Source organism: Amborella trichopoda, chromosome 4 (genome assembly GCF_054954075.1).
Source record: "Amborella trichopoda isolate Santa Cruz 75 chromosome 4, AtrichopodaSantaCruz75HAP2 v2.0, whole genome shotgun sequence".
Taxonomy (NCBI): domain Eukaryota; kingdom Viridiplantae; phylum Streptophyta; class Magnoliopsida; order Amborellales; family Amborellaceae; genus Amborella; species Amborella trichopoda.
The window spans coordinates 47,336,398-47,349,494 of NC_142339.1; the positions used below are offsets into that span (position 1 = coordinate 47,336,398).

At 36.4% G+C, this 13,097-nt stretch overlaps 1 protein-coding gene across 1 annotated transcript; it reads left to right on the forward strand.

Moving 5' to 3' along the window:
- The first annotated feature begins 1,974 nt into the window (after positions 1–1,974).
- LOC18995759 (Major facilitator superfamily protein) lies at positions 1,975–11,360 on the forward strand. Its single transcript, XM_006846580.4, has 5 exons — positions 1,975–2,158; positions 2,823–3,040; positions 7,007–7,575; positions 10,142–10,593; positions 10,698–11,360. The coding sequence occupies exons 1-5, from the start codon at positions 2,083–2,085 to the stop codon at positions 11,159–11,161; spliced, it is 1,779 nt and encodes a 592-aa protein (XP_006846643.2). The 5' UTR covers positions 1,975–2,082; the 3' UTR covers positions 11,162–11,360.
- The last annotated feature ends 1,737 nt before the right edge of the window (positions 11,361–13,097 follow it).

Consider the following 13,097-nt stretch of genomic DNA (forward strand, 5'->3'; position numbering starts at 1 on the left):
AGTCCTACATACATGGGTGGAGGAAGGTCTTATAGGATCATTACTTATATATATAATACAAGAAAAATAAGTAAGAAGATCATTTGTGTTTTTACAAGGAGGTCTTTACTTATATATATAATACAAGAAAAATAAGTAAAGATCATTTGTGTTTTTACAGGGAGTTCAAAGGTATTATTAGCCGTTGATGTGACTTTGAACGATTTAAAATGTCTCTTGGGATTTTCATATTTAGGTGGCTCTTGTGAGTAATCATGTCCTCCTTGTACTAAATAATAGTGCCATATGATAGAATCTCACTTGTTATTAGTTTGAAGTTGTATACAACAAAAATATTCATTTTTGGCACAATGAGGTTATGATCTAATTGACAATTAGATGGGAAATTGGATGATTGTTGATATGCCAATGACCGGGCATAAAGTCTATATTTTTTTCTTAATATTATGATACACTTCAATATTATCAGATTTCATATCCAATGACTAAAAATAACTTTGATCTCCTTATATATATATATATATATATATATATATATATATATATATATATATATATATATATATATATATATATATATATATATATATTATTTTTTATTTATTTTTATTTTTTTGATAATTGTACATGAAAAGGTCTAAAAAAAAAGAAACTCAAGACATCACTTTATGACCTTCTTTTATCAAGCGAATAATCTACTCCATTTGACATCTTTGAGATATATTTTTGACACTCCCAACAACAAGAAGCGACTCAAATATCTAATTCTTCACTAACAATGAAGAAAACCTTTCAGCGGTATTTTGGCCATCTCTCCTCAAAGGAAAACACTTAGAACATGACGAGTGAACTTCTACAGTATTTAATTCATGGCTCATCACTGTCTAAGGTTTATCAAATGGTCATGAGTATTTTATAGTATTTCAATTTTAATAATTTTTTAACGAATCAGATTAACCTTAAAATTTTAACATCAAATTTTATAGGCGTGTGCCCCTTTGTGAGGCACACTTAAATAAAATATATAAATATTTCAAATAATAAAAATAACTAAATTACCTCTATCGATATTTTGGTGGTATTTTTATCATTTGATTTTCTAATAATTTGTTTAATATTTAATTTTTGTACAAGATGGTTAGATGTATACATGCCCAAATAGTCAGGTAAATGACAAATTTATAGAAAAATATTGAAGTTCAAATACTATTAGCTCTTGGGAACAGACTTTGATGATGACAATGATAAAGTACTATTAGATAATGATAACCATCCGATTGACTTGTGATGAACCATGAATGAAATACCGTAATAATTTTTATCCCTCAAAAATATTTGCCAATAACATGACCCTTTCTTAAAAGGGTACAATTTGTATAGAGCCGAGGCTCTAAACAATCAAATTAGAGCCCACTTTCAAATAGTATCGAGAAATATGCTTTCAATACTAAAAATCTTTGACTAGCGTTAAAATATATTTTTATCTATAATTATAAAATTTAAAGCTTAAAAAATAGTATAGATTGAGCGGATCTAATGAAAATTTGAATAACTTAAAGATTGACAGCCAAAAAATGCATTACAAGATGTATTATTTACAAAACTTGAAATCTATTTTTTTTTTCAAGTCCATGCATCTTGATGTCGAGACGATTAATTTAAAGATATTTGAGCAGTGAACTTTTAAAGGTAGGCTCTAATTCGATTGTTTCGTATAAACTTAAATATAGCCATGCACTTATTGATAGTGCGCTGAATCCGCACGCATGCCATCCGGCTAACAGACGGCGATGTGGAAGTACAATAATAGACTCCACCATCTCACGGTATATCGTACTTTGCAACAGACCAATGAGAATTATTTTGGCATTCCAAATGTTGTTGTAGGCATAGTGCTAGCATAAATCGTACCTGAAAATTTACACTTTCCTCCCTGAAAACATGTATAAATAGGGGCATTTTGGAGGTGTGAATGAATTGCTATTGCATAAACACTCAAATACAATTACCTAACCTTCTAAAGCCTGAAGAAAAGAAGAGAGAGAAATAGAATAAAGAAGAGAGAGAAAGAGGGAGAAGAAGATGAAAGAGGAAGAAACACAAAATGTTGGGCCAAAGCATAAAAAGGGAGGGATGCGAACAATGCCCTTCATCATGGGTATAGTAAACTCATTCCCAACTTAGACATATAAAACTTTTATATTGAGATATTTCCTTTATGTAATTTGGAAATTTTCATTCTAATATTGTTATATCCTTCATGTTCTTTGGCATCCAAATGATTTGAAAAGACTATATACAGTTTTTTATTTTATTTTTTGGGTAGATGGATTACATGCCCCTATATGTTTTCAAAAGAGTCGATATTTGAAAGTGTTAATGAGAATGAAGGTTGTGACCTTTTGAATAAGGGTCAGGTCGTATTACCACCACGATCCAAACCCCAATCTCATAATACATAAATTTTCATGTTTTTTAAATTCTGCCCTTCTTGTTTTGTACACTAAACATGGTACCAAGTATATAGAGAATTTTATGTTGAGGTCTTTCCAGGATAACTTGAGTAGAATGCATTAATATTTTTATCCTAAAAATTTTTGCCCTTCCTATTTAGTGAATCATTAACACCTAGGTTTTTCAGCAATCAACCAAAAGCACTGGGTGAATTGTTAGAAACACAAGGTGTTTTTATCACTAGTTTAGTCTAGGACCCACCTGATCCTTTGAAAGATATTTATTGAAATATTATTTATTAGAATGGATATTTATTGAAATGTTTTTTGAAAGATTATTTATTAGTATGTTGGGTGCATGATACACAGCAAATGAGGCGTGTGAGAAACTTGCGGTGGTTGGGTCTTCTGCAAATTTGTTGTCATATTTGACAGCGCAGCTTCACATGCCATTAACAAAGGCAGCAACCACTCTCACCAATTTTGGGGGCACGTCGAGCTTGACGCCATTGCTGGGAGCCTTCATAGCTGATGCATTTGCAGGCCGATTTTGGACCATCACTGTTGCCTCTATCATCTATCAATTTGTTAAGAATCCTTTCTTTTTACCTCTTCTCTCTTTATTTTCCCTCCTCTCTCTATCAATACCTCTTCTCTCTATCAATTTGTTCAGAATCCTTCCTTTTTACCTCTTCTCTCTTTATTTTCCCTCGCGCTATCTCTCACACGCACACTTGTTTTTTATTGTTTAAATTGGCAGGAGTAGTATGTTTAGGATTTGGCTATTATTTAAGGGATTTTATACAAACTCACACAACAGTTATGATAATACGTGGAGTCGGCATGGAATCGTTTGGTCCAGCTTGGAAATAGGTCACCATGTTCCAGTTCTACGTATATATAGGAAAATGGTCGAGTTTAGAAAGCAACCGGTAGTTTTGCACAGTAAAACAGTAATTCTCTACAGTCAAACAACGATCTGAGCCCGATCCAAACCGATTTAGGAGGTACCCGATCAGGGTCACCTATTCATCTTTAAAATCAATGGTTAGGAGCATCTCTCTCTAAGACTCCTCAATGTAGGACCACTTTTGAGTACGATTTGAGGAGCCTAAATCCAATAATTAGGATCGTCTCTCTCTCTTTCTCAGTCTCAATCCAACAATTATGATCTCTCTCTTTCCCGGTCGTCTTAGTTAGGATCCTCTCCATCTCCATCGCCATTTAGAATGGTTCCCACTTCATAACGCAGAGCTCATTTTATATCCCTCGTGATTAATCAATATCAGTGAATTTTCACAACTATAATCACACTGGTCTCATTTTATTGCTTGTTCTTCATGCCTCAGCTGTCTCATGTCTTTAGATACGGTCCAAATTTTTTTTTTTAAATAGATTTTTCTTATTTTATTAAAAAATAAAAAAATAATCTGCCTTATTTTATTAAAAAATTAGCATTCTTAAGAAAATAAGCTCTCTTACTTAGCTCAAAATGATGTGCAATGGGCAGGATTCGATACCTCAACTTCTTATTGAGGTCCCATATATTTTTATCGACTTGAGTACTTGTGATAAGAGTAAGTATCTTAATACATAAATATACCTTAATTATTTTTGTTAATCCTTTTCTTTTTTCACATGACACGATCTTGGCCAAGTTACTCGGACTTGGCCAAGTCAATTTTCTAAACACTTGGCCAAGTTACTCGGACTTGGCCAAGTCAATTTTCTAAACACTGATCAATAGAAATCAAACACACCAGATTAGTTTTTGTTTTTTTAAATAAACACTCTCTACGACCCAAGTTACTTACCTCTCTTTCTTTCTCCATTTTTTATAGTATTATTCCTCCATAATGATGCTGGAGCTAAAAGGAGTTCATCAAAATTCACTGCCCACTACATAAAATAGCCTTCTTAATTTTACAATTTAAAGCCTCAACTTTATATAACCCTCTTTTTAAAAAAAATAAAAAAAAATCTCTCCCATGTGATGTAGTGAGAGAGGGAGAGGGAGGACTCGTTTGTTGTTAGTGATGGGCACGTGTAATTACTCTTAATTTTGGGTTAGATGAGCTTGCATTAAAGAAAGTTGAGGCCACTACTTACCCCATTTAATTCCCTTTTTGGATCTCATATTTTCCTCCAAATACCAACAAAAAAACCTATTCTTATCGACATGATAAAAAGAACCCGTACCTTGTTCCCATGTGGCCACAAGAACCCTCTAGATTTTCATAAAAACAAAACCTCCTTCATGCTTGTAGCCACAACTTTTACAGGGCATTTTCCTGTTCTTTTATCACCCTTTTTGTGAATGGCCTTATTTATCCGATTTCTTATGTTCATGAATTATAGAGATAAGGTCGCTGGCAGAGTACACGTCGCCTTTCTGATTTCAAACTGGCTTTTAGAGAGAGTATGACAAAAAGTTCAGAAGTTTAGAGACAGAGCTTTAACAGAGCCTAAGGGCTGTAACTCGGTGCTAGTCCCGTTACGTAAAGGCGATGAGTTATAACTTTTGGCTTTTTATGCACAAAGATAGAAAAATCATGGTAAAAAGCTCAAAAGTTTAGAGAGAGATCTTTAAAAAGGCTGTAACTCGATGTTAGTCCCGCCTGCACAAGGTCTCGAGAGATGTGATCTGGAAACTATCTTTAACCTTTAGCTTTTTATACCTAAAATGATCGCTCCTAATACTCGAACTCACGCTTTTGTACTGATTATCCGAGTTTTTTACCGTGGCACCAAGTGAGTGCCCGTTCTCGTATGGAAAGACCCCGGAGAAGGTAAAAGTTGTGTGTGTGAGAGATACAAACAAAGGTTGTTAAAGTCGGAACGGGCGGGCATAAAAACCAGTGTCCTCAAAAGGTGGATAGAGAGAGTGACCACAACAAAATGATGACGAATCACAAAATACCTTAAAACCTTCAAATTACGTTTCCTCCACTGATTTAAAAAAGCACACGTCATTTTCTTCTCTCTCTTTTAATCTCGGGTAGCCCTTGAAAATAATAATAAGGGAAAATAAGAAGATCCTTCATGTAATATGTTTTTTAGGGTTAAGTTAGCATACGAATGCATCCGTAGCTGTAGAGGTAAGGTGCATCTTGAAATTTTATCATGGTATATAATTTTGATGTAAAATGTTCTTAAGATTATCTCAAAATCTATTTTTATAACTAATTATAAAATTTTAAATTTTAAAAATGATTAAAATCAAGTAGATCTATAAACATATAAAAATCTTGAAAATGAACGGTATAGATAATATGTTGTAAAATGCACTATTTCTAAGACTTAAAAGCTTTTTATTTTTCATGATCCTCGATGTCGAGATGATCAATCAAAGGGTTTTCAACATTAAAACTACCGTTTCCGATGAATTTTTGAGGTGCATCCGTAGTTTTACATTATAAAGTTGCATCCTTATATAAACTTTTTCCATTTTCTTAAATAACAAAAAGCGTGCATATCTTTCCTGTTGTCAAATTGCCCAAAACATTTGGCCATTTCCCAAACATGTACTATTGATTCAACGACCAAAATACCCTCAAATCTTTTGGAAAATACCTGAACCACTCTTAACTACTCCATGGGCTTTGCTGCTCACAGGCAGGGATGGCAACAGGTGAGGCCTGGGGCAGGTTAAACCCTAAGTCTGCATGGGCCAGGCTTGGCCTGCCCTGCCCTGGTTAGATCCTCGGCTAGCTCGAAATGGACTGAAGGAAACTTGGACCAGGCGGAAAGGGCCCTGGACTAGAGTGAGTATCTTGTCCAGTAGTCCAGGACCAACTTTGGCCTAATAGATTAAAAGAAAGAATTTAAAAACAAAGAAAAGCATGAGGTCGGGCCATGTAGGCCTTGCGATAGCCCCCAATCCTTTCGCATGTTCCCAAAAGACACCGATTCGGGCCCTTCCTGCATTATGCATGGGATGGAGCTCGCGACTGAGCTGTTTTTTTTTTTTTTTTGAATCATTATCAAATAATTTTCATTAAAAAAAGAAAAGCAAGTTACAAAATACACATAAAGTCATAGGAAGGAAGTAATATGTTGGTGTGCTCCTTTTGCAAGACAATCAAACTCGGCATTAGACTAACAATGCTGGATTTCAGCAGTTATAGTTTTGAATATATCTCATATCTCATAAAAATTTATAGTCAACCTCCATGGTATATTTGCTTCGCCTTTACTCCAAGCTCTCGAGTGAGCCCTAGCTCATCATGAAATCACCAAAATACCCCTGCCATCAAATGACTATGATACCTTAAGCAATCCAAGTGATTTTCCTAGTTTAAAGTACAAGATAAAAATTAAAAGGTAATAAAATTTGGAGGTGCGTCTTAATTAGATTGTTTAAGGTTGAACCTTATAGAAACCACACCCTTTATTTAATTTCATAAAACCCCACTAAAATACTTGATCATGAGTTACAAAATTTGATATTAAATAATTTTTAAAATATTTGTCACCCAAATAACGAAAACACCCTCATCCTTTCTTAAAAACCCCAAATTCCCCCACTAAATGAACATTGCTTTTGTGTGCAGGGAATGGTGTGCCTCACACTCTCAGCCACCCTACCTGGCCTCCGCCCCCCGCCCTGCCCCCCGACCTCACATGAATGCCGGCCAGCCGCCGCCACAGAAGGCCAGCTTGCGATGCTTTATGGCTCGCTGCTTCTCACTGCACTGGGCTCAGGAGGAATCAGGCCGTGCGTCGCAGCGTTTGGTGCCGAACAATTTGAGGAGACTGGCCAAAAACAAAGCACCAAGATGTGGAACTTCTTCAATTGGTACTACTTCTGCATGGGAGCCTCCATCCTTGTCGCGGTGACACTCATTGTGTATATTCAGGACAATGTAGGGTGGGGGTGGGGATTCGGAGTTCCTACTGCTTTAATGGCGTTATCAGTGTTGTGCTTCGTGGTGGGGTTTCCACTGTACAGGCACATGAACCCGGCGGGGAGCCCGTTGACGAGGTTGGCTCAGGTGATTGTTGCAGCAGTGAGGAAGAGAGATGTTGTTGTTCCGGAGGATCCGGGGTTGCTCTACGAGAATGATCTGTTGGATGCGGGCATCTCCGCCACTGGGAGGTTGCTCCATACTAACCAGTTCACGTAAGTACCCTCCCCGACCCCTACTCATTCATGTGGTAGGCCATTTTATATATATTCTGAGAGATGGGCCAGGAGGCCAGTCCGGCCTGGCCCTAAAAGAGTAGGGCTGAGCCACAAACTTTGGCCTGAGCGCACCCTTAAAGCGAAGGGAAATCGAATGATAGGGTTGGAATTCAAAATAAGTAAAGCCTCACCTCATAACTCATCGAAAATTGCAATTCAAGTGTTGGAAAACCTTTAAATCTATAATCTCATCTCGAACATCTAGACCGTCCATTTCGCCCTAGAAATAAGTGTTCGCCCTAGAAATAAGTATTCATTGACCTGCAATTTCTGAACCATTTTTTTTTTTCCAAATTTTATTGTCGGTGTTGAAATTTGATTTTAGAACCATCATGAAGATTTTCAGCGTCAAAAGTGCTTTTGGGATGAGGATTGGAAATGTGGCCTTATTTTGTTTTCATAAAGCCTACGCCCTATGAAAACTTCATCCTGAAAAACAAGCGAAATGCACCCCCCTCGGCTCTTGATATAATTGCTTCCGCATAATTCTGCAGGACATGTCGTGCAAGAGAGAGAGAGAGAGAGAGACTGAGTGAGTGTGTTGCTTTGTTAATCGCTTATATGCGTACAGCAAAAGGATTCCCAAAAAGTTATAGAAATTTTTTGGTGAATATCCTAATATCGTTTTTGGAGCATAAAAATAAATATTTTTAAACTTTTTCTATTTTAGACATATTTTTTTTTGAGATTTTATTTCGATGTCAAAATACCCAAGTTACAAATTCTAAACCGGGAAGTTTCTTTTTTTTGGTGGAGAGATCCGATTGGAACTTCAAGTTCTTCATACTAAATAAATAAATGATAATAATAATAATAATAATAATAAAATAATGATGTACAAGAAGAAGAAGAGAAGTGGGCACCAAAATTCGGGTTTACTATATTTGTTGAGTGAAGGGGTCTCCCACAAGTGAGAGTAAAGGTCACTTGCATTGTGGTCCTTTGGGACCAAATATAAAAATAGTTCCCAAGATGAACTTTTATGACCAGAAAAATTTCAAATAACATTTGAGTCAAGTTCAACAATTTCATAAAGGAAAATAATGACCACGTAACTTTTTGTATATTATGGTCATAGAGGGCAACGATGCAAGTGACCTTTGATTACTCTAACTTGAATGGCTGATTTTTTACTTTTAGTTGCGATCTACCTCTTAATTCAAAAAAAATTGCCAGCGGGTTTGGTATTAGAAGTTCCGAATTAGATGTATCATTTTTTCTTAACACATAAGCGGCTTGGAACTTCAAGTTTCAAACTCATTTAATCATTATTGTTAGAGCTTTTTTCCAACTATTTGAAGTCGATTACATGAATCCTGATCTACCATTATGCTCTATCAAGGATCATTCCTTCAGTAAACCATAAGTCTTTGTATCTTTTTTCACTACTTCTAATGTTATCTTTTTGGGCCTACCTCTTGTCTTTTTTAAGACTTACACTTTATTTACGAAAAAATCCGTTCGAAACATGAGGTCTCTTAATTGAAAAATTAAACTTTTCAGTTCACAAAATGGAATTTTAAACTTGGGATCTTTTGGAAAAATGACAAATCTCTAAGAAAGAAACATTCGAATAAACATATTATATCATATATATTCTTTTGATCCCACACAAAAACAATTTAAAGAAACTTTTCGAAGGCCATATGATGCATTGATAAAATGTCAAATAATGAGAAGAGTGGGGATTAAAAAGTTCCTTGGAAAGTGACCTTTTAGGCTCAAAGTTCTCTTATATCTTATGATCTTTTGACCTAAAAGAGTCAAAAGATTCCTAATCCCTTCCCATCTTTTCTCCCTATGTCACTTTCTAGAGGCCACTCCACTAGGGACATCAGGGAGAGGCTTAAGACCAAAAATGAGATATTGACCCTTCCTCAATAAGTCCGGGTCTAATCCTAGGGGAGGTGATTTAAATGGACCGTGGGGATTGCTTTAGTGATAATGTCATCTCAAATATAACTTATCTATAGTTTTCATAAATTATTTTGACATAAAATTTGGTCATCTCCCATTAGGCGGTACCTGATAAAAATGATATAAAAAATATTTTTGATGATAAAAAATGCCAAAATAACTCAGTAAGTTAGGGGGCAATTGTAGGGGTATTTTGGTTTTTTTTTTGAAAACAAATTTTTTTTTTGGTGTTATTAAGTGAGAAGAGAAATACCTCACAATTAATATCAAAATACATAAATATTAAAATTCAAATATCTGAACGATGTAGTTAACATGAAACTATTTGAGGCGAACTTTTGACATTATGATTGTAGCTATCTAAGCTGTCTATTCAGAGAATTATGATCATATATATGGGTGGGGCCACATAAAAGGATTTCTCTTTGTAATTGGGTTTGCAGATTTTTTTGTTTAAAACTACCTTGTAGTACTACTAGGTAACCAACCCGGGGCTCAGGACCGGTGAGTTGAGCCGGAGCCCATCCCTTTCATGCTTGAGCTAACCCCACTAAACTATCGCATACTGACTGCTCTGGACATGTAGGTTCTTGGACCATGCTGCGGTTGTGACCCCATCAGACACAACGGACTCGAGCGGGGCCCCCCCCTCGAAGCCCAGCCTGTGGCGCCTGTCCACCGTCCATCGGATTGAGGAGCTCAAATCCCTCATCCGAATGGTCCCCATCTGGGCTGCCGGCATCCCCCTCATCCTAGCAGCAGCACAACAATACACATTCTCCCTCCAGCAGGCCCGATCCATGGATCGGAGGCTCTCCTCTTCGTTTTCGATCCCTGCTAGTTCAATGGGCGTCTTCACCATTGTATCCATGCTCCTAACTGTGTCTCTCTATGATCGACTCCTTATACCCGTTGCTCGTAGATTCACTGGCTTAGACAGAGGCATCAGCTTCTTGCACCGGATGGGCATCGGCTTTGCAATTTCCGTTGTGGCGACCTTTGTGGCTGGGTTCGTCGAAGTGAAACGCAGACATAGAGGTACAATTTTTCTTTTGCCATTTGGAAAGAAAATTCTAGTGTATATATACCGTAGTTAACGCCTAGTTATAACCGATTTTTCAAACCTTGGCATAAATTTGCAGCACTGATGGGCGACGGAGTGGAGAGCGTCTTCTGGCTAGTGCCGCAATACATATTGCATGGTGTGGCCGAAGGGTTCATGTCAATCGGGCACCTCGAGTTTTTTTACGATCAAGCGCCGGAGAGCATGCGGAGCACGGCGACTGCGTTATTCTGGACGGCAATATCAGCAGGGAATTACTGTAGCACACTGTTGGTGATTGTGTTGCATAGGTTTACAAATTGGTTACCTGATGATGACTTGAACAAGGGGAGGTTGGAGAGGTTGTACTGGTTGATTACTGGCATCCAAGTGCTCAACTTAGGGTACTATACCTTGTGTGCAAGGTCCTATACTTTTAAGCCACTTGAGTTGAGGGGGGAAGAGGGGGATGAGAAGGTTAAGGGAGGGGAAGTTGAGATGCTGGTGTCTGTTTGGCCTTTGAAGTTTGCAGGAGAGGAACTGAATGAAAGCTCATCTATATGACCACATGTTACAACTCAATGCATCAGTATGCGGATCTTATATGAGAGTGAGAGTCAGAGTGAGAGAGAGATGTCCTTTTCTATTAGTAATGAGATCATGTAACTTCATATTTTTTTTAATAATGGGTAGATGTTTAGTCTTGACACTTGTACTGCTTACTGTTTGAGTCAGGTGAATTTGGAAGTTCTTTTTGGTTTTCTTTTCGGGTGTGGTTTCCATAAGCTTCCAACTTTAAACAATCCAATCCAATCCAAGGTGCACCTCCAACCAAATTCTATGATAATATGTAATTTTGATATAAAAATTTCTTAGAATTATCTTAAAATTTATTTTCATCTCTAATTATACAATTTTAAATTTTAAAAATAGTTAAAATCAAGTAGAACTATAAACATATGAAAATCTAAAAAATGGACGGTCTAGATAATACGTTGCAACATGCAAATATTCAAAATCTCTTTTTTTTTTTTATATTCATACATCTCGATGTCAAAATAATTAATTAGAGGGTTTTTCAACATTAAAATAACTTTTTTTTATGGATTTTTGAGCTGCATACCTAATCCTACATTTCAAGTTTGCAGCCTTACGTAATAAACTTTTTCATTTCTTTTGCGATGTTGTAATAGATGGACGCGACTCTCTCTGCGTAGCTGTAGCAGCAGTGCATTTCCCCCTCTCTCTCTATTTGCAGCCATTGAAGCCCTTGGGATTGAGCATCCCCCTCTCTTTTTACCAGCCATTGAAGCCCTCTCAACCCACACAGAGGGACAGACACCTCTCGCTATAGCTGCAGCAACAGCACATCCCTCTCTCTCTCTCTGTCTATTTGCCCATTGAAGCATCGGAGCTTGAGCATCTCTCTATCCTTTTAGTAACTATTGAAGCCCTCTCAACCCACACAGAGATAGAAGCCCTCTCGTCCGTCACCATTAGCGTCCCCATTATCAGCTCTCCATTGATCTCGCCATTAAAGAGAGCCATAGCCATACGAGAGAGATTAGCTATAGTCATGCGAGAGAGATTAGCTAGAACTACAGAAACAAGTAGAGAGAGAAAAGGAAGAGTTTAACAGTCACATAAAAGACGCAGAAAGTGAAAAAGAAAGTGGCCTGTTAGAGAGAGAGAGAAGGAGAACAAGTGGCCTGTTAGAGCGAATGAGACAATGTGACCTGTTAGAGAGAGAAAGAGAGGGAGAGGAAATTTGGACATAAGGATGTTATGTGCGAGACAGTGAGAGTGAGAGTGAGAGTGAAAAAACAAGTTCAATTTTGTACTCTTTTGAAGAGATGTCAGGCCCCTTTGCATCATGCCACGTCCCTTTCAACGCCTGTGATTGTTAACATGACATGTCGTGCCCTCTTGAAGAGGTGATTCACAATGGTAGCGCGCGAGTTTGGATCTTATGATTGGCAAAGCATAATCCCATCGACGCAGTCTTAAGGCAAATTTTTCATATATATATATATATATAAATAAATTTTTTTAAAATTTATTTTCAAAAATTTATTGTATAGTTACAATTATTTAATAAAGTTTTATTTTTTTATTTTTTTTCTATAAATCGGAATGATCTTGAATTTGAAGCATATATACATCCAAGTGATGTGCACTTAATAAAAAAAAAAAATTTCATAAAATAAAATTGATCAAAATACCTTTTGAAAATTTTCAAGGGTATTTTTTTGGTCAATGTTTTTCATGTAAAATATTGTTTTGATATTTTTCATAGATTCGCCTATTTTTTATGAATACACGCTCCAAATTTCAGGTCATTCCGATTCATAGAAAAAAAAAAAAAAAAAGATACTACTGAACAATCGTGACTGTGAGATGAACTTTGGAAAGTGATAAATGTAGGTGAAATCACTTTTTATTTTCGCCTAAAAGCATTAGAAAGACTTTTCGTTTTATATATATATATATATATATATAC

Excerpts from the sequence above, each read along its gene's own strand:
- LOC18995759 (XM_006846580.4), top strand. The coding sequence starts at position 2,083 with ATGAAAGAGGAAGAAACACAAAATGTTGGGCCAAAGCATAAAAAGGGA. Across the intron at positions 7,576-10,141 it reads CTCCATACTAACCAGTTCAC|GTTCTTGGACCATGCTGCGG; the intron begins GTAAGTACCCTC and ends CTGGACATGTAG. Across the intron at positions 10,594-10,697 it reads AGTGAAACGCAGACATAGAG|CACTGATGGGCGACGGAGTG; the intron begins GTACAATTTTTC and ends ATAAATTTGCAG.